Source organism: Melanerpes formicivorus, unplaced genomic scaffold (assembly GCF_026170545.1).
Source record: "Melanerpes formicivorus ecotype bairdi unplaced genomic scaffold, bMelFor1.0.p_v2 SCAF_16, whole genome shotgun sequence".
NCBI classification, from domain to species: Eukaryota; Metazoa; Chordata; class Aves; order Piciformes; family Picidae; genus Melanerpes; species Melanerpes formicivorus.
The window spans coordinates 7258043-7276167 of NW_027142368.1; the positions used below are offsets into that span (position 1 = coordinate 7258043).

Here is an 18125-nt window from a genome sequence, read left to right on the forward strand (position 1 = left end):
TCTGTGAGGCTGCTGATCACTGTGGATTTTATAAACTAGGGGATTTAGTCATATGAGGTAAGGTAATAGTGATGTGATAACCATCTGAAAAAGACTTAAGATTGGTTAGAGGTTTATTCTGACTCTGATGAAGGAAATCTTACCACAGTCACAGACCAGGAGCCTGTAGCACCTTAGGAGAATTTTAAAATTATCATTACAGTCAGTTTTGCTAAATAGATTTTATTTATTTACCTCTTATATCCAAGGCTCATGACCTCTATTGTACAGGTAGATTGGCTGGACTTTCAAAAGTTCCATTATTCACTATCTCAATATAATCACTATATCCTGTAACTGTCCTTATAGAGAAACACATGCTTTATACTTCTGCTTCGTGTATTTTTTCCCTTCAAATACAGGGGACAGTAGCTTCCCATACACAATGGTCAATAAAAAATATGTCCTCAAACTGCCACTGAAAAGATGCACAACATAAAGTAACAAGAGTTTTAAATATTTTCTAAACAATATCTATTTCATCTGAACAGTGAAATCACTGCATCATCTCAGACTTAAAACACAGAAAGCCCCTGAAGCCAAAAATGCCATGTTTTGTCACTCAGTGACATGCAAGCTTCCCCACTGGGTTATTTTACCTGTTTCCTGGTCCGTGTCTTCCCTGTTCTAAGTTTGATGTATCTGGCTATCAATTCATTCCTACCTGAAACAAAGAAAAATTCATGGTAAGGGACAAGCAGCACCACATCCATAACCACCACCAAAATACCACATTTAAACATGCAGGCTCTATGCACAGGAGCCTCATGTTTTCATTTCACCTACTCCGCTTTTCCCTTGCAAACTGTTAAGCAGTATTTCTCATTGTTTGTCAGTATTTCTCTTCCCTCTCCTTAACAGACATTGTATGTGCCATACAAACTATGCAGAAAGCTACAGGTTCAGTGGTTTCCCACCAAAGTCCTGCAGTTGCTTGCAGGTGAAGAGACACCTCCTTGACCAGGTGGCACCCAGGCTGATCTCTCACTGGAGAAGCCCCATTGCTGAAGGCTGACATCAATCTGGGCTCCCCTGGTTTTGTGTCTGACTGCATCAGGTGGCGTTTGCCCACACAGACTCCCGTTGGGAGGATCAGCTGCTCGTGAGAAGGTTGTGTGCCACCCAAGATGAAGTGCCAATCATCCAGATGTTACAGTTTTACATCAGCTCCTCTCGAAGTTTTAATTCTACTAGCAGGACAGCAAAAATCTATCCTTTCTGCCAGGAAGCACTCTGTATCCTTCACTGACAGAAATTCCTGTCCTAGTTCAGGGGGTTATCAGCACACCCTTAACTCCGCAGGAGAGTGATCACCCTGCAGTGCCCAAGTTCCTGCAGCAGTGGGACTGATCAACACTGTGGTTTGTTTTTCAGAGCTCTATTTCTCTTGTAAGCATACAGCATTTCCAAGTGGCTAAAATCACTATTTGACTCTTCTTCAGTCACACACATTATGCTACTTAATACAAATGAACATTTTTCTTTCCAAATAATTTCCTTCCTAAATACTGTTGACATGTAAGATAACACAGTTTCATGTGGTGTCCTGTTTGTTTTCACTGTATATTATGTTATTTCCCCATGACTTGTAATAGTTTAAATATACTTGCTCAACAAGTCCTATGTTATGAAGCTATCTGCACTCAGCACAGCAGATAAGCAGCACATGTGTAGAAAATGACCTGAAAACAAGGAGGTTAAAGCAAAAAGTATGTAAGTACATAGCTGAGGAAAGCATAAAGTTATTGTACCTATTGTATCAGCCAGAGACTCAAACTCTCCATTTTGATGTTGTGGAGGACAGAAAAGGAAGCTACAACATACCCTGCCTATGGCTGAGGGACATTTTGCTGACTGGAAGACTGCATGAACACAACTAGTCAAACTAGACTTTAATTCTCCTTTTTTTCTTCTCTCTCCTCTATGTGCCTTAATTTACACCCTTTGTATCAAATGCCTCACAGATCCTCTCTTCTATGGTTTGTTTGCAAAACATGTACTAGAATATGAAATATCAACATGCTTCAGAGTAGAGCTGTGCTCTGCTCTAATTCCCTTTTTGTTTCGGTCTGAACCATGTGCCAGGTTTCCTGCAACAGAACATTGTAATGGTGATATGGGGTTTGTAAGGCTTAAGCAGGTCTCTTCATGACAAACTTCAAGAGGTAAATTGTGCACAATATTTCTGCACACAAATGAGGGATTCCTAATGTAAGCAGAGGACCAGCTAGTTACCCAATTTCATGCAAAGACCAAGTCTTTTGGTTGGACAGAAGTTCTGTAGCTTGTTGTGCCCATAAGGTTCTTACTTGCCATTTGCAGTGAACAGGAGCCTTTGTTTCATGAAGTAAAAACTAGGAAATGCTCAATCTCTGTATCTCTTTCTTCTCATGTTCTTTCTCATAATCCAAACAGTTCACTTCAAACAGTGAATTTTCATAGTGGTGACTGTTGCCCTATGTCCTTGTACAGTAACAGCAGCTATTTCACAGTGACAGAACTACAAATTCACTTGCAGGTGTTGGGTATAGACAGAAATGGAACTGCTCTACTCTCAGTTAACATTAGTTGGAAAAGTTGGACAGTGGGAAAATTTCATACAATTTGGGAAAAGGAACTGATAGAGAGGTCAAGAGCCTGACACCATGGCAATGAGAAGAGAGAGGAAAATGTACACAATGATGGCACATCATACTAAATGTGCTTTGAACAAGATTTTACCTAAATATTCTTGCTTGGTAATTTTTATGCCTCTGCAGTGTCCCTTTAGTGAGTACTAGGCTAACAGACAGCAAAGAGGTTGTCCTTATCAGCAAACAGTGACTCTATAAGGTGACATAAAGGATGTATTGCCATCTTCTGTTCCTCCATCTGTAAGTGGTCACACCACATGTCCCTCCAGTCATCACTTGTCCATTAAGGTAGCCCTATGCAGCCCTCAGCGATAGTGAGGAAAGAAGAGTTAAACTGTATGGTTTCACAGTTTGCTTCCCTGTCAAGAAAGCTAAAAATCTATTTTAAAAGGAAAGATCAGATTCCCAGGCAGCTGCTTGACTGGAAAAGCAGCTTTGTAAAGGACACCAAGCACTGAAAGTCTAGACTGTATTATTCAAATTACCAGTCAAGTGCTGCCTCCAGTTGAGCCCCAGTTCATCCATGAAGTGTTTTGGCTTGAATCAGTGTGGGGTTTCTCACTAGCTATCTCAGCACGGGTATGGCTAAATAAGCCTGTGGTTTTACAAAGTGATCTCTTCCCCTTAAGGTGAACTCTAGCTAGAATCTAGCTCAAGAGGAGCCAACAGGGGGAAAATCCAACTTAAAGTAGAGAGGAGAAACTCTACAAGGTAGAGTTTTCTTTACAGTCATGCTTTCAACACAGCAAAGAAACATGCATCAGTTTTAGCCAGAGCAGGAAAATCTGTAGCCTCATGAGGCTCACTAAACAAGCTGGGCTCTGCTCAGCCACAATGATCTGAAAAGACGTAATTTCCTTTTTTGACTATCAAAAAGCCATAAACATAAACACTGCCTGACAAATACAAGTTAGACAGCCCTGACTAAATGTTTCCATCTTTTATGTTATCTACCAAACACTGGTGCTCTTCTTTACTAACTCTGTCTGATACTAACAGAAAAGATCTTCTGTCTTGATCAGCTAAGGCCTAGAGAGGATTTTCAAGAATGGAAGGTCTAATAATCCTAAAAACTTGCTTTACTGCTCTTGGGAATGAAGAGTCTGAAATAAATGGAGGGTCAAGGAACTTCTTTAATTGCCCCTTAGAAAACATAGGTTGAAAAAAGCTCATTAATAAACAGATCTGTTTTTTCCACAGCTGTGGAAATACTTTTCCACAGATACCCTCACTCTCTTTCCCTGTCATACATATCTGGGAAATTGCCTGGCAGGAGAGGTCAGGTTTATGAACTGTTAATGTTCAGCTCCTTCTTCTTGTCATCTTGCTTTGACAAGTCTCCTACTTTGAATATTTTGGTATAGGTATCAGGCAGGTGTGCCTTGTCAGATATAACATGTTCACAGCACAGGAATCTTTTCCAAGGATCTTGAAAAGATCAGGGAAGGACCACTACAAATATTTAATATAAGCTGCTTCTTGTGGTTTTGTTTTGTTTTGGTTTTTATCCTTTTAAATTCAGGCTCTATTTGTAATGTCCCTCTCCACTGTCAGTGCAATTGCAAACTACGGGTCTCCCCAGACTAATGCTGAGGAAGAGGCACTGTACACAACAAAACATCTTTTATAATACTGGTAGAAAGTAAAAAGAGTTCAGCTAGAAAACAGTGCAGATGCTAAAAAACCTGCAAGACTTCACAGGGTGCCAAAGCTGCACTGTGGCCCTTCCGGGTGGGCAGGCCCCCAGGGCAGCCCCGCTCCTGCCCACCAGTGGGATACAGGCTCCTTTTGCCTTCCCAAATTAGTGCCCCATCCCTGAGGGGTATCACCCTAAACAAGGGAGTGTGTGGAGATCTTGGACACCTCACAGGCAGCATGAGGACTGAAATTTCTCCTCTTCTTATTCAAAATAAGTAGAAGCAGCTGCAAAGTGGGGAGGCTCACACCCGCCCCTCCCTGGGGGAGGCAGTTGTTGTTCTAACAGAAGGCCCTTGTGCAGAGAAGCCTTCTCCACTAACGTTATTTCCAAAACCAGCCTGAAGGAGACAAGAATTAGTCCACATAAAAGCCTCCAGAAGGCTGAAGGATGCCCCTCTTGGTCCCTGAAAGTGAAAATCACCCCTGGGTGAGGAGGGCAAAACCAGCAACCCCTGCAAAGGAGCCACCACCGGCAGCTCTACCAGAATCTACATTAGCTGTGGACATGTCCCCAGCCATGGCAGGTCCCTTTCTAACAGGTCCCAGCTACAGAGGACACTGCTCAAACCCAGTCCCCACCAGTGACAGGGCAGCAAGCTGGTGCATCACATCCCTGTGGAGCCACCAGCCACATGGCAGGCAGGCATCTTTATTTAGAACATTAATGACAGAAATTAAACCTCCACCCTCCCAGCTCCCAGTAACAGGCACCATCCACATGTGATAAAAATAGGCAAGTGTGGGAAATCAAGCCAGTTAGCAATTTGGAAATGAACAGCTCATTTTAAAAAGTTTTCATACTCCACAACATAATTCCAGTACCAACCAAGCAGAAAAGCCCATTCTTTTCAGATAATGGTGTGCTATGGATTTCTCCAGATTCTATGACACTGGGTTGAACCAGGAAATCCATATCCTAAACGCAAAGCCTGGAGACAGACCTGCACAGGCATTCCATCTCACAAGTTTTGCACATGCCTGTATTTTCGCCATGGCAAAGCTTTTCAGCTGGTTTTGGTAAATTCCATTTCTGATCACCTCTGCTCAAAGCTGTTACAAAGGCCTGATGAAGAAAAAATGCTGCACACGTGCCCTGGGGCCAAATTTGGACAGCTAGTGGGAACTTTGCTTGATGCGGAGCCTGCTGAGGAGCTTGCTGCACCTCAGGCAAGTGCTCTCCTGGACAGCCCTGGTGTGTAGCACTGAGCCCTTTGTCTTGCTGATGAGCATGGGCTGGATACAGATCCAGAACCTGTGTGTGGATGTTGCCAGGAGGAACGGGCTGGTTTGAACGCTTTCCTCTGTCAGAAGGTGGCCATGTGGCCCTTGGGCAGCCCACAGAGGAAGAGCTGCTCCACTGCAGCGCTCAGCCACAGCGCTTTTCTGCTCCATTTTGCTGGCGGAATATTCGGCTTTGGGAGAGCTCGCTAAAATTTGCTGGTGCTGCTTTCTGAGGATGTTTTAAAGCTAAATTGGCTAACAAAAAGCCTCTTGTAGATAAAAGAGCTCTGCAAGTCAACAACTGGCTAAGCAGTTTAAACCCCTAAGTAAGGCATCCTCTATTTAAACGTTATAGGCAAATCTAATTTAAGCTTTTAAAATATTATGGGCAGGTGTTTAAGTCATCCACACACTGGGTTTTGCGAGGGCTTCAGAGGGGGCTGGGCGGCGCTTCCCAGGCGGGCAGCATTTTGTTCAGACAAGCTTTCTGCAGCAGGCCACGTGACACAGGCCAAATAAACAGCATCTGGGGATTTTCAATTACAGACCTTCACCCAGCATGCCTGCACTGTAATCTCTACCAGATGAGGCTCAGGCCTCACTATTTTCAATAATTCACACACTGTGTACACATAACATGACAATAAGGGCATTCATGCAACGGCCTGATTCGCACATCAAAGCTCCCAAATGGCCAGCTGTAAGCATGCTTACTGCTGAATAATTCATTCTTTTCACAGGCTTGAAAAAACGCTCAGCGGGAGTTGGCAAGCTTGTGTTCTTTCCTGTGTGGTATGCTAAACTCAAATTTTGAAAGAGGTACAGCCCCACTAAAAAGAGTCAGAGATCCAACTATTTAAATGTGCATTTGCAAGCTTTCGGATGGCTGCTCACAATAAAAATAAAAAAAAAAGAAGAAAAAGAAGTGCTACATCTCCAAGTGGGTAGTGGAGATAAGATGAAATTGTCTACATGTTTTCTAGAGCAGGTGTTTAACAGAAATAAAAAAGATAAAACTGTTTTCCAGATGGTACAATGTTTGGTTTTGGTTTTTATTCTTTTAAGATATAGTATTCTTCGCTAAATATCTTGGACATCCCAGAGGCATAATAGTTAGCAAGTTTGCTGAACTTGAAAATTCAACACACAGAGCATAAATTTTCTACTATAAAGCAAAAAGGGTTTTAGCTAAGACTAACACACATGAAAAAGGCAAACACAGAATCACCAGAGCTAATTCTGTAACTCCTATTTACTGCTCTCACAGATATGGGTTGAATACTAATTTCTAGGTGATATTTTAACAACTCTAAATTTGCAGCTGTCTCTCTGAACATCTAGCTTGCAACCAGTCAGTATTCCAGATTTTGAAAATACTTTGTCTTTACACAACAGAAGCATAATTTAAAGGGGGGGGGGGGGGGGGAGGAAAAAAAAAAAAGGGGGGGGGGGGGGAAGAGGGAGAGAGAGAAAAGGGTCTGCTTCTTGATAGCAAGTTTTCTTGACTGTCAATCTAACACCAGAACCAGCAGGATCAACTAGTCGTGACCTCTCCTTATAGCAAACACATGCTGCTTACCAGCTGTGGACTGTGTTTTTTACACCCTTTTCTCTATCATTCAGAATGGCTTCCTCCTAATCACAATAATCCCAAAAGTGCTAAAACATATCAATCGTCCTTTAAGCCCTGCCTACAAAAGGCCAGCCGTCCAGCCTTTATGGGCTTGTCCAACAGCAGCTGATACTTCATTCAACTACAAATCCAATTTAGCAGTTACAAGAGGTTTAGCATCACTGGAAAAATATTGGTGTTGATCCTGCACTCTTAAGTCAGCAAATATTCCTTTGCCATATTGTTTAGCTTTTTCTGCCATATTTACACTTCTGATGGATTTCCCTGAATGACTTCAGCAGCAGCATTTAACCTCTGAACTGGTAATATTTACTGTTGATCAGACAGCAATTTCTAAAACATGTTTACCACAATTACAGAAACATAAGCCTATTTGTATTCCAACTGTTACAATTCTGAAAAAGAAAGCCCCAAACAACAACCCCCCTAAAAACAAAACAGTAATTATTTCATTCAAAACCATAGAGAAGATTTTATGTACTAGTGAACCAGGATGTTATTTGTTATAGCCCTTTGGGCAGTTCAAGGCAACTGTTTCACTCACATATTTTCCATTGCCAAATACAAACACTTCCCTTGATCCCCCTTCACTTTTTTTTGGTTTTGCTTTGCTTTGTTTTGTTTTCCTCTTTAAGCAGCAGCATATGTGATGCCTTAAAAGGGGAGACCCTATCTAGGAAATGTACTATGCCCTAGCCCAAATCTGCGAATCTGTGGGACCACTAAGTTTGGGCAGCTCTTAATAATGGGAACATATGGCAGGAGATAGCTCCTCAGGCTGTGTGGAAGAGAATGGGAGTTGCTTTTCACTTGTTTTGTAGCAGAAATAATCAGCCTCAAAGCTGCATCAAGCACAGGATTCCCATCTCTCTGCACAGACGTGCCAGAGAGCTGGGGCAAAGATAAAGACGCAGGCAGGTCCCCCCACAGTCCCCCAGGGAATGGGTTGGGGGTCAAAAAAACCCAACAAATGAGTGTTTTAGACTTACTGGAGCTTGTTGTTTAACTCTACACCAAGTTCTTGAGCCAAGGCTCAGGCTCTGAATTAGGCCATCCCAGGACAGGACTGGGAGGAGACAAAGACCACAAGCTCCCTAAAACGGGTTGTAAGGGCTACCCGAGTGGTGCGTGTATAAGCCGGCACACACACACAAGATTACAATAAGCCACTTAAGTATTATTATACACAAATTAACTGCTTGCAAAGTGTACAGTAACTGGGTTGCCCAAGAGGACAAGGAAAATAAAAGATCCAAGATACAAAATAACCTAAATAATCCCGTTGGATTCTAATGAGTGAACAATTACGATGACTCATTGAAGTTATATCATAATAATATTTCCAAAGAAAAGAACTTTCTGTGTATTGTATTAAAATCAACAACAATAAAATGATCCTAGATTGAAGCAATACCACAATTTAATTTATACAGCAAAAGGGAAATGATCTAATAGTAGCATGGAAAGACATTCACCTCATGCCAAGTCTCAAACTTGTGGGTTTTGTCCCAGCTCCAGTTTCAAAGAAAAACAACAAAAAAGACCTATGGACAAATGTGGTTCAAAAGTCTTCTTTGACTCTAATGCAATGCCTTGGATTCTGTTTGGGAAGTATTTCACAGAAGTAATGTTCTTCTGAGTTTTTAAAAACACAGAACATATTTAAAAGAGAGAGAAGAAATCCAGAAATCTCTCTTGAAAATCCATTAATATTTTGTCAGTCTCAGAAGATTTTACACTTTACCCTAAATCCCATTTAATTAAACTTTACATGTTACAAGAATATATGGAAATATTTTACTCCTTTGTAACTATATTATTTTCTACTCACTATATTTTACTGCAACCAAAAATGCATTTCAAAAACATCAGTGATTTTGGGGCTTCAGAATATACAAAGAAATGCCCATAGGGAAAATAGAATAAAAATCCCCAAACTTGACCTTTGCCATGTCTCTGGATAAGCTACAGATGTTTAGTAGATTATACAAAACCCTACATGTCCTTATTCTGACATTCTGGTTTTTTTCCCCTGCTATGATAGGAACTCTTAGTAACCTATCTGCAAAGGCCCTGTGTGACTTCCACGTGCACATGTAATTGCTGTGTTGTTTTCCAAGGTAGTTGCAATTTTTGAGAGACATGGGCAGTTCAGAAAGGAGAAGACTCTTGCCCAGTGCTACTGACAGAAAGTCTGATTTGGACAGGAATCCTTCAAATACACAGACAGTGGGCTGCCTGACCTGTCATGCATGATGGATGAGTTAAGGGGATTAAAACCACTATTTGCATTAGAATAGCTAAAAATTAGCAAAATAGAATTTCTCACTAGGTGGCTTCAGTTCTGTTTGGTCTCTTAGGCAAAATGAAGTTCATTTTAAAAGGAATTATGACTGTTTAAGTAATGCTTATTTGCAGAGGAGAAATTCTAGATGCCAGTTTGCTTTCTAGTGTTTGTTCTTTAAGAAATCCACTTTAGCAATGACTACAGCAGTATCCTTTTCTTCTTGTGTTTAATAGTAAGATAACTGCAACTTTCCAATGGCTTTAAAATGTATGTATATCTTGATGCTTACATACTGCTAAGCTGCATATACCCAAAAACATATTTCGAGTTCACAGAGGTGACCAATAAGACCAAAAAATTACTTTAAATTCTATGTTGATGCTTCACTGAGGTTCTGAGTACAAATCTGTGACTCAAGAACTCTAAGAGGCAGACACCAGAAATACTGAAAGCTTCTTGTAACTAGATTTATACTGCACACAGTGATGGTACTTAAAAGATGGCTGCACAACATAACATAACGAAAGACTTGCCTTACAGAATAGCATCATATTGTCTATACATTGTCACTTTGAAACAAATCCATATGAAAAAGTCAGTAGACATAAGCAGGCAAGCAGGTGTAAAAGCTCCAGAAACATTCATGGGCCATCATCTCCCCTTACTCCTGCAGAGGGCTAATCAAGATTTACCAGTCAAAGGAGTTGCAAAAGAAATGGAGGTCCTCCTCTCTGCAAGCCTCACACATTCAATTTGCAGACAGCCAGCAGACTCCACAAGATCCAGCACATTTTAAAATACATCTGCATACTGCCAAGTAAGTTTCTGAATCCCTCACCCATTTTAACGGTGACTGGTGATAGATTCCACTGTGCCCTAAAGCAACATCAAGAGAAAGCAAAGCTGAGGCATTAAGGAGGTAAATTTCTTCCACTGACGACATTACAAACAGGAAAAGCTGTGACATGATTTCTCTACCCAGCATTTACTATAATGAGATTTTAAGAGAGCAGGTCACTTCTCACTCTGAGATGGGGGTTCTGGCCAGATCCAGTCTGTATAAACGAGGCCAGTGCCAGAGCCTGCAGCTGGGGATTGGGTCCCACCATATGGCTTCCAGAGAGGGCACACTCATCTGCATGCAAGGGAGGACCCCATGAGCTGCCTTCATTTTCAGCTCCACAGACCCTGCACTGGCATTTCATGCAGTTCTTTGCAAAACCTGTTTATTTAGCTTATGAATTATTTGCTATCTGTGTCCCATGCAGTTAAGATGCTTTATTTTCACAGCAGGTGCAAAGAGGTATTTAAATCTGCATTATGTCCAGGGTACTTGGACTCAGTTTGTGTTAGATGACAGCTTTTGACAGCAGATGGGCCAAGTGGAGAAACATTTGACTGGCATACGAAAGAGCTTGGTATAAATCCAACACTAACCTTGGTTTCCAAGTTATTTCATGAGCACCAAGTAACATTTTGTGGAGACTTTATGGCTAACAATGTCATTTGAGCTATAGTACAATAAATATTTCCCTCCAATTATGAAGCCACGAGAGAGACCCAAAACATACTCAAGCTACAGGGTAAATCATTCCTTGCAAACCCAGTTTCAAACCATGCTTAAAATTTGGACTCCTTTAACTCATTTTCAGCCTGAAGAAAGACCTGTCCATGCTTCCAGAAGTGATACAGACCTGTCCAGATCAGTTCCTCACTGCTGATCCCATCTGGACCACTGGTGTTTGAGTTAAAGTGGCGAACAACATCCCTGCACTTCCGAAGGATCCCTGGGACATCAGCCCAAGGGAGAAAAGGAAACATTAATGTCATCTTGAAGTCAGGTATGAGAACACAACAGCCTATTTTGAAGCTCAGATATGAGACAGCAACGAAGAGCTGAGTAATCAAATAATACTGTGCCATAACACATTTTGTTTAAATTTGGAAGTGTTCCTCATAACCTACTCATTCATCAGAGTGAAAAATGCTTGCTTGACTCCTCCTGTCCCTGTCTTCCAGGCTCCACAGCCTCCAGCAATTCCAGCAGTTCACAGACATGCTAAGCAGTGTAAATACCATGTTGCTGATCTCATTAAAACACCTACTTGTGCCTTTCAAAATCTGCAGCTTTATCTTGGAGAATCCTAAGAAAATTTTGGTTTGTGTATCTGCCAAATCCAGTAGAGTCCTAATGTTGCTAATTTTTGCTATAAATTTACTTAGAGTGGTTGCTTTGGATGATGGAGGGCTCTCTTAAAAATACCTTTTAAGGTTTAGGACATGTCAAAGAACCAAAATAAAATTAGAGTTATTTATAGTATTTCTACCATTTATTTGTTTCCATAGTAAATCACTACTTTTGCTTCCCCGTTGATGCCTTGACATAACATTTATCCAAAAAGGATACATTTGAAAACCTTTTATTTGTTTTGGATAAATGAGTAATGGAGTGCACACAGTTTCATGTGCAATTCTTAATCCCACTTGCTTTAGGCCTGATGCAGTAGGAGAGAAACTTTACAGCCAGGTTCTTTTGTGGCTGAGTACTGTTAATGTGGGACTGGGAGAAGAGACTGGGCTTCCAGCCACAGTTCTGCCACATTCAGGCCGCATACTCTCTTCACAGTTTGTGCCTATTATGGAGGTCTGCTCTCTCAAATTTTTGGTGAAAAAGGCACATAAAAGATCAATCCCACTCTACTTGATGTACCTCCCCCTCCTACACCCACATCCATGCAAACATGGCTATTCTACTGGACAGCCTCAACTGTCAGTAGCTTCTACTTCTAACAGCAACAATGACATTTCATGAAGAACAGAAAGACTTTGCTTCCCAGCTCCAACATGCTTCACTGGGGACTATGGGCCCAGGGCTGGCACTAGGACAAATCAGGGGAAATATGTCCCAGTGCATGCTCACAGCTAACATCACTAGACCCACAATGGGTGCAAAGGCAGGAACTGTGAGCATGGCAGCCTCATGTAGCAAAGCTTAAATACACACAGACCTGGAACTGTATTCAACTTTTATGTCACTCAGAGATTTCTACACTAACCAAGCTCTCCATTTGCTCATATGATTTTATCACCTGTTTAGTCTAATCTGCTGATACAGTAATCTGTAGTTTTCAGATACTCATGCAGTTTTCACTCCTCTGCTGCCTTCTCCCTCTCTCTCTCCTCTGACAGTAAAGACGAGTAATACCAACCCTTCCTCTTCTTCAGTGGTTTCCAGAATAACTCTCCATCCCATATTGGTCCAGATTTAAAGTTCACTGCTCTTCTGCCCAGCCCATACTGTACTGACTCTCCCCTAGTGAACATACAGGCTGTTGCACACCATGGGCAGGTTATTTTGCAGATGCTATTTCCTAACGGGCAAAGCCTTGAACAAGATTCCTTCATCTTCCTTATAACATGGCCAGTGGCTGGCTGCATCTTGACACATGGAGAACTCCAGTATGGGACAAGGAAGCAGTCCTGAGCTTCAGCAGTGAGCAGTTGAATAGAATAGAATAAACCAGGTTGGAAGAGACCTTCAAGATCATCGCCTCCAACCCATCATCCAGCACCATCTAATCAACTAAACCATGGCACCAAGCACCCCATCAAATGTCTTCCTAAACACCTCCAGTGATGGCGACTCCACCACCTCCCCGGGCAGCCCATTCCAATGGGCAATCATTCTCTCTATGAAGAATTTCTTCCTAACATCCAGCCTAAACCTCCCCTGGTGCAGCTTGAGACTGTGTCCTCTTGTTCTGGTGCTCATTGCCTGGGAGAAGAGACCAGCCCCCACCTATCTACAACCTCCCTTCAGGTAGTTGTAGAGAGCAACAAATAAATAAAGGGTTTAAAGTGTTAAATACTGTATAGTTGATTTCTCTCTCCTGACACTGATCTGATTTCAGATCAGTCCCCTTGAATATTTCAGATCAGTGCCAATGTGATCAGCATGCCCTTCCCAAGTCACAGGTCTCTCTGCCTACGCAAGCACAAGTGTAGTCACTCGGTACTTTGCTTGAACACAGGCAGTGTACACGGTACTACACTGTTCCTAAACTTCTGCCAAGTCCACCTGGCACCCAGTTTCTTAGTTGTACAAATGTCCAAGTGCTCTACAATATTTTGATCTTTTTATAATACATATACCAGTCATTAAGACATTTTCACTGAGGCAACTGGCAAACCCATCCTGAACCTGGCAAACACAGCAGTAGCAACATTTTAGCACAGACTAGGTTTTAGCTATTAAAAGACAAAGAAATGGTCATTGAGTCAGCCAAAGAAATTTTACCCGACAACAGGCATAGCTAGAACATAAGCACAAAGAGATTAAATTAGTGCTACAGACTTACCCAGAGTGCTAGTGAGTGACATCCCTTTCTCCTTTTGTGAGATGCATATGAATAAGTCAGCAGCCACCCCTCCAGACACTAAATTGAGCCATAGGCTGATTTTCCATAAGAACTGGAGGACTTGATAGTGTTAGGTTAATGGTTGGACTTGATCTTAAGGATCTTTTCCAATCTAAATGATTCTATGACGTAAGAACAAGAAGTAAAAAATATACTGAATTACCTCTGAGGCTCACAAATGTTTATATGAAGTTATTAAAAAGCTGAGATCTAAAACAACACATTCATTTAAAAGAAAATGGAAGGCTGTTTCTGGTATGGCTGTGAGGCAGCTTTGATTTCTGTTGGGGGAAATTTATAGCCATATTATTGCTGTCAAGGAGGGTAGTGAGCCACAAGGATTTCCAGATGCCATGTGTGAAGTTTCTCATTTCCCCAACCATACTAAAGTACATTATCACCTGAATGCAAACAAGCTTTAAAAAGTAACTGTCATTGAAACATGTGTGGTAGGAGAATTAAAGCCAGAAAGTCTCATGTGTGAATTCTGTTCCAGACTGGATTTGCTTTCAAAAAAGGAAACACAGAATTTATGCAAAGGTCCAGCACCCTGGTGCTGAAAAGAAGATAAAAGATGGAACTATCAGAAGGCTGATGCTGTACAGTCCACAATGATTTTTTTTTATGGTGAAAGCCGTGTCTCAAAGCAGGTCTTTTGTTAAATGATTTTAACTTGAATCTTTCCCTGAAGATGAAAACTAAATGGGAGATGTTGAGTCCAAAGCAGAGCTGCCTCTTCTGACTCACAACTGGAAGCGTATCAGCCACAAGATCTTGAGTGAGAGTGAAAGACCCAGTTTTGCTCAAACTCAGACTGAAACAGGAAGTCTGTTGAGGAAATAGGGGCACGCTGGAACCCCTCACTCCAGCTAAAGAAATTCCCCTCTTCTATGGCTACAAAATTTCTGAGGTATGCATAGCAGAATGAAGGCTGAGAAGGGCACCATGCTGACTCCAACCAAAATTACTGTATGCTAGTTTTATCACATAAGATCTTGTCCATTATGTCTATTTTCTGAAAGAAACTTAGATGTGAGTAACACAATATGGTCCCTCAGAAACTCTCGTGCCCTACATTGAGAAGAACTGAACCTCTGCTACATCAACTGCTACAAATCACTGAAGACTCAAGTGCAGAGTATGCATTTGATGAGACAGGAAATAGCCAACACATTGATTTCCATAAACTTAAGACAAGTCAATATGGACAAGTCCCTTTGCAAATCTATACAGGGTAGTATCATAATTAAAGCTGAACTGCCTGAGTCATCATGGCACTCACTTCTAGCTAAAGAAACTCATCCAGAAACTGCACCTGTTGGTTCTTGAAATTACAGTATTATCAGAGAATCCAAGTTAATACATTGAAAACAAAAGTGTCATTACAGTGCTTCTGAAACAATCATTCTGGCTTCTCCACCTTTTCATTTCCACAAGATTAATTAAAGACTTCAATTAAAATGTAAGCCAATTTGCTGAAGTTTTTTAAATTCAGTAACTCAGCCCTTTCTGTTCCAGTATTTATTTTGTATTGTAACATCTGCCATTAGGGCAGGCTTTTGTTTGCATCTTTTCCCATTCTTACCTAGACAAAGGGCTCTTTTTTATTCTCCAGATCAAAAAAATCCCAAACAAACAAGTGAAGATGTCAGAAGTAAGTTTTTCAGGGGTGAAAATGAGCTAAACAGCCTTGGCAGCTCTAAAAAGTAGTTTACAAACTTTTATGCCTGAATCACTTGCTGAATTACTTGCATCATAAATACTTTAACTAGTGCATGTGATAAAGTATCTCCACAGAAATCAGATCTCAGTCCATTATTTTTTTTCTGCACCTCCCCAAGCAAGCCCCCCAAAAGCTCCTGCCTGCCTGTCAAGAGAGACGTATAAATATCCAGGTATTCACACAAGAGAGAATGCAGCCAGTCTGATCTATGTCTACCAGGCAGGCACATGGTGGTGTGCAGGGGCGGCACAGGAGGACCATGCTGCAGCAGGATCAAGGTCTCACACTTCAAAACACCTTTTCTTAGTCTCTGTCAATGACTTTTATCTTCCTCCCATAGTCCATGCTGCCAGAGTTATCTCTTTAATTAAGAGTTGTCCTTCTGCTGCTGCCAACAGGAGGTTTGAACAAGTACTTTTGTGAGCAGCAGAACCAAGGAAGCCTGCTTTCACACGGATCTGGGTCCCAACAATGAACTTCTGCATGGATCCTCGTGCCTTACCTCCCAGAGACTACCAGCCTTTCCCTTGCAAGATGCTCGTAGGGTCTCTCCCCCATCTACCTGTTTCCCTGTTTTCCAGGGAGTTACAGTATCACAGTATAACTAAGGTTGGAAGAGACCTCGAGGATCATCAAGTCCAACCTATCAACACAGACCCCATGACTAGACCATGGCACCAAGTGCCATGTCCAATCTCCTCTTGAACACCTCCAGGGACGGCGACTCCACCACCTCCCTGGGCAGCCTATTCCAATGACGAACGACTCGCTCGGTGAAGAACTTTCTCCTCACCTCGAGTCTAAACCTCCCCTACTGCAGCTTGAGACTGTGTTCCCTTGTTCTGGTGCTGGTTGCCTGGGAGAAGAGAGTTTCCAAAAAGCTTTCCTAAAGATCATCACCTCTCCAATTTTGTTAACACTGAGCAAAGGATTTGCAGAAGTGACTGGGTATAAAAGACAAGCAGACATCTACAAAAATATTATCTCTTCTAAACTTGTTCTTTCGTGGCAGTGCTTGAGCAAAGGACATAACAGAAACATGGGATAAAGCTCTTTATGCTGGAGACATTATGCTAGACAAAAATAATAAATTCAGTCCCAATTCCATATCACTGATGGTTCATAACACAGAGCTCCTGCTGCCCTTGGGTTTAGAAAAGTTTAGGATTTCACCGATATTATTAATATTTCACAATGCAAAAAATGTTTATGGATGAAGTAAAATTGCTGACTGATTGTTGACCTTATAACTTCATAAGACTAAACAAATGTTTGTCCAGTTTAAGAAGGAGTAAATTGCACCAAGTAATATAAGCTATTATAATAGATTCTAACATATTCTAATATTCTAACTTGAGAAGGTTATAATTAGTGCAATTTATATAATTTACACAAAGTTAATACCTGTGCTTGAGCTCCCTTAAGGTCATTCACGTCCTTTGGAAATGGAAAGATTTCACTGAAGTTGTCATTAGCACTTCAAGGTATGTATGAAGCGAAGAGCTTGATTTTATATACACATATTTTTTAATTGCTGTCATAAAATAGAACATGTATTTTTTTGAAAATCCTGTTTTCTTTCACATAAATGTCTTTTCTTTTTCCTCAAATGTGGGAAATAAAACCATCCAGCATTCAATACCAGGCTAATTAGAAATCATTGGCCTGAAAGTTCAGCATTGCTTTCTACAACATAAAATTCAATACATCCAATAACAGATCACATTAAATTTGACCTAACCAGCGACAGGGTTCTTTATCCAGAAATAGCATCCTTTTGCACAAAAATCAGTATTTTGAAAGTAAAGTGACCTATCAAAACAGAATGCCTCTTGTATTCCCAAGATTACACTAAACTAAAGTATTGTATGTGCTTACAGCCTACAAGGCAGAAATGCCTATTGAGCTGTGTAGGAACAGGCCTGAAGTACAAACACCCAACACTTTTTCCACCAACAAAGAAACTATGTCACTTCATCTAGGAACAGTCTCATTCAAAAGTGATTCAATCCCTAAGAAGAAATGGACTCAATTCACAAGAAATGGACACATTTCCAAAATGCTTTCTTTGGTCAAGATTTTCCCATTTTTCCTTTGCCAATCCACACAACCTGCAATGCAAATGCAAGTTTCAGTTAAGAAAAAAAAAACCCAACAAACCACAAAACAGCATGCTGAAGGCATCTGAGAGAGTAGTAAATTACTAGGAGATTGGAAAGATTGATTTGTGAAGAAGTTACAACAAAGTGGAGACATTGCAATCAGCATGTACATAGTGTAAAGGCTGAGTTTTGCAGCAATCTCTGAATGCCCTCAATTCCTGCTAGCAGACTGAAATCAGTGGGAGCTCAGGACATTCAACAATTCATAAAAATTAAAGCAGGGCAGTGACTGTTTATATTGTTTGTTCTTGGCACTACCCTGTAAGAGCTAGAAGCAGAAGAAATGCATGATCTATGTTGTGACGACTTTG

General features: G+C 41.1%; 1 protein-coding gene across 9 annotated transcripts in view; it reads right to left on the reverse strand.

Annotated features, from left to right (window-relative positions):
* The window catches only part of TEAD1 (TEA domain transcription factor 1), a 153695-nt gene that overhangs the window by 46693 nt on the left and 88877 nt on the right, over positions 1 to 18125 (reverse strand). For all 9 annotated transcript variants that reach the window (XM_068147953.1, XM_068147952.1, XM_068147955.1 and 6 more), the window contains one exon: positions 639 to 703. In XM_068147953.1, coding sequence (XP_068004054.1) covers positions 639 to 703 — 65 coding nt within the window. The remainder of the gene's footprint in view (positions 1 to 638; positions 704 to 18125) is intronic.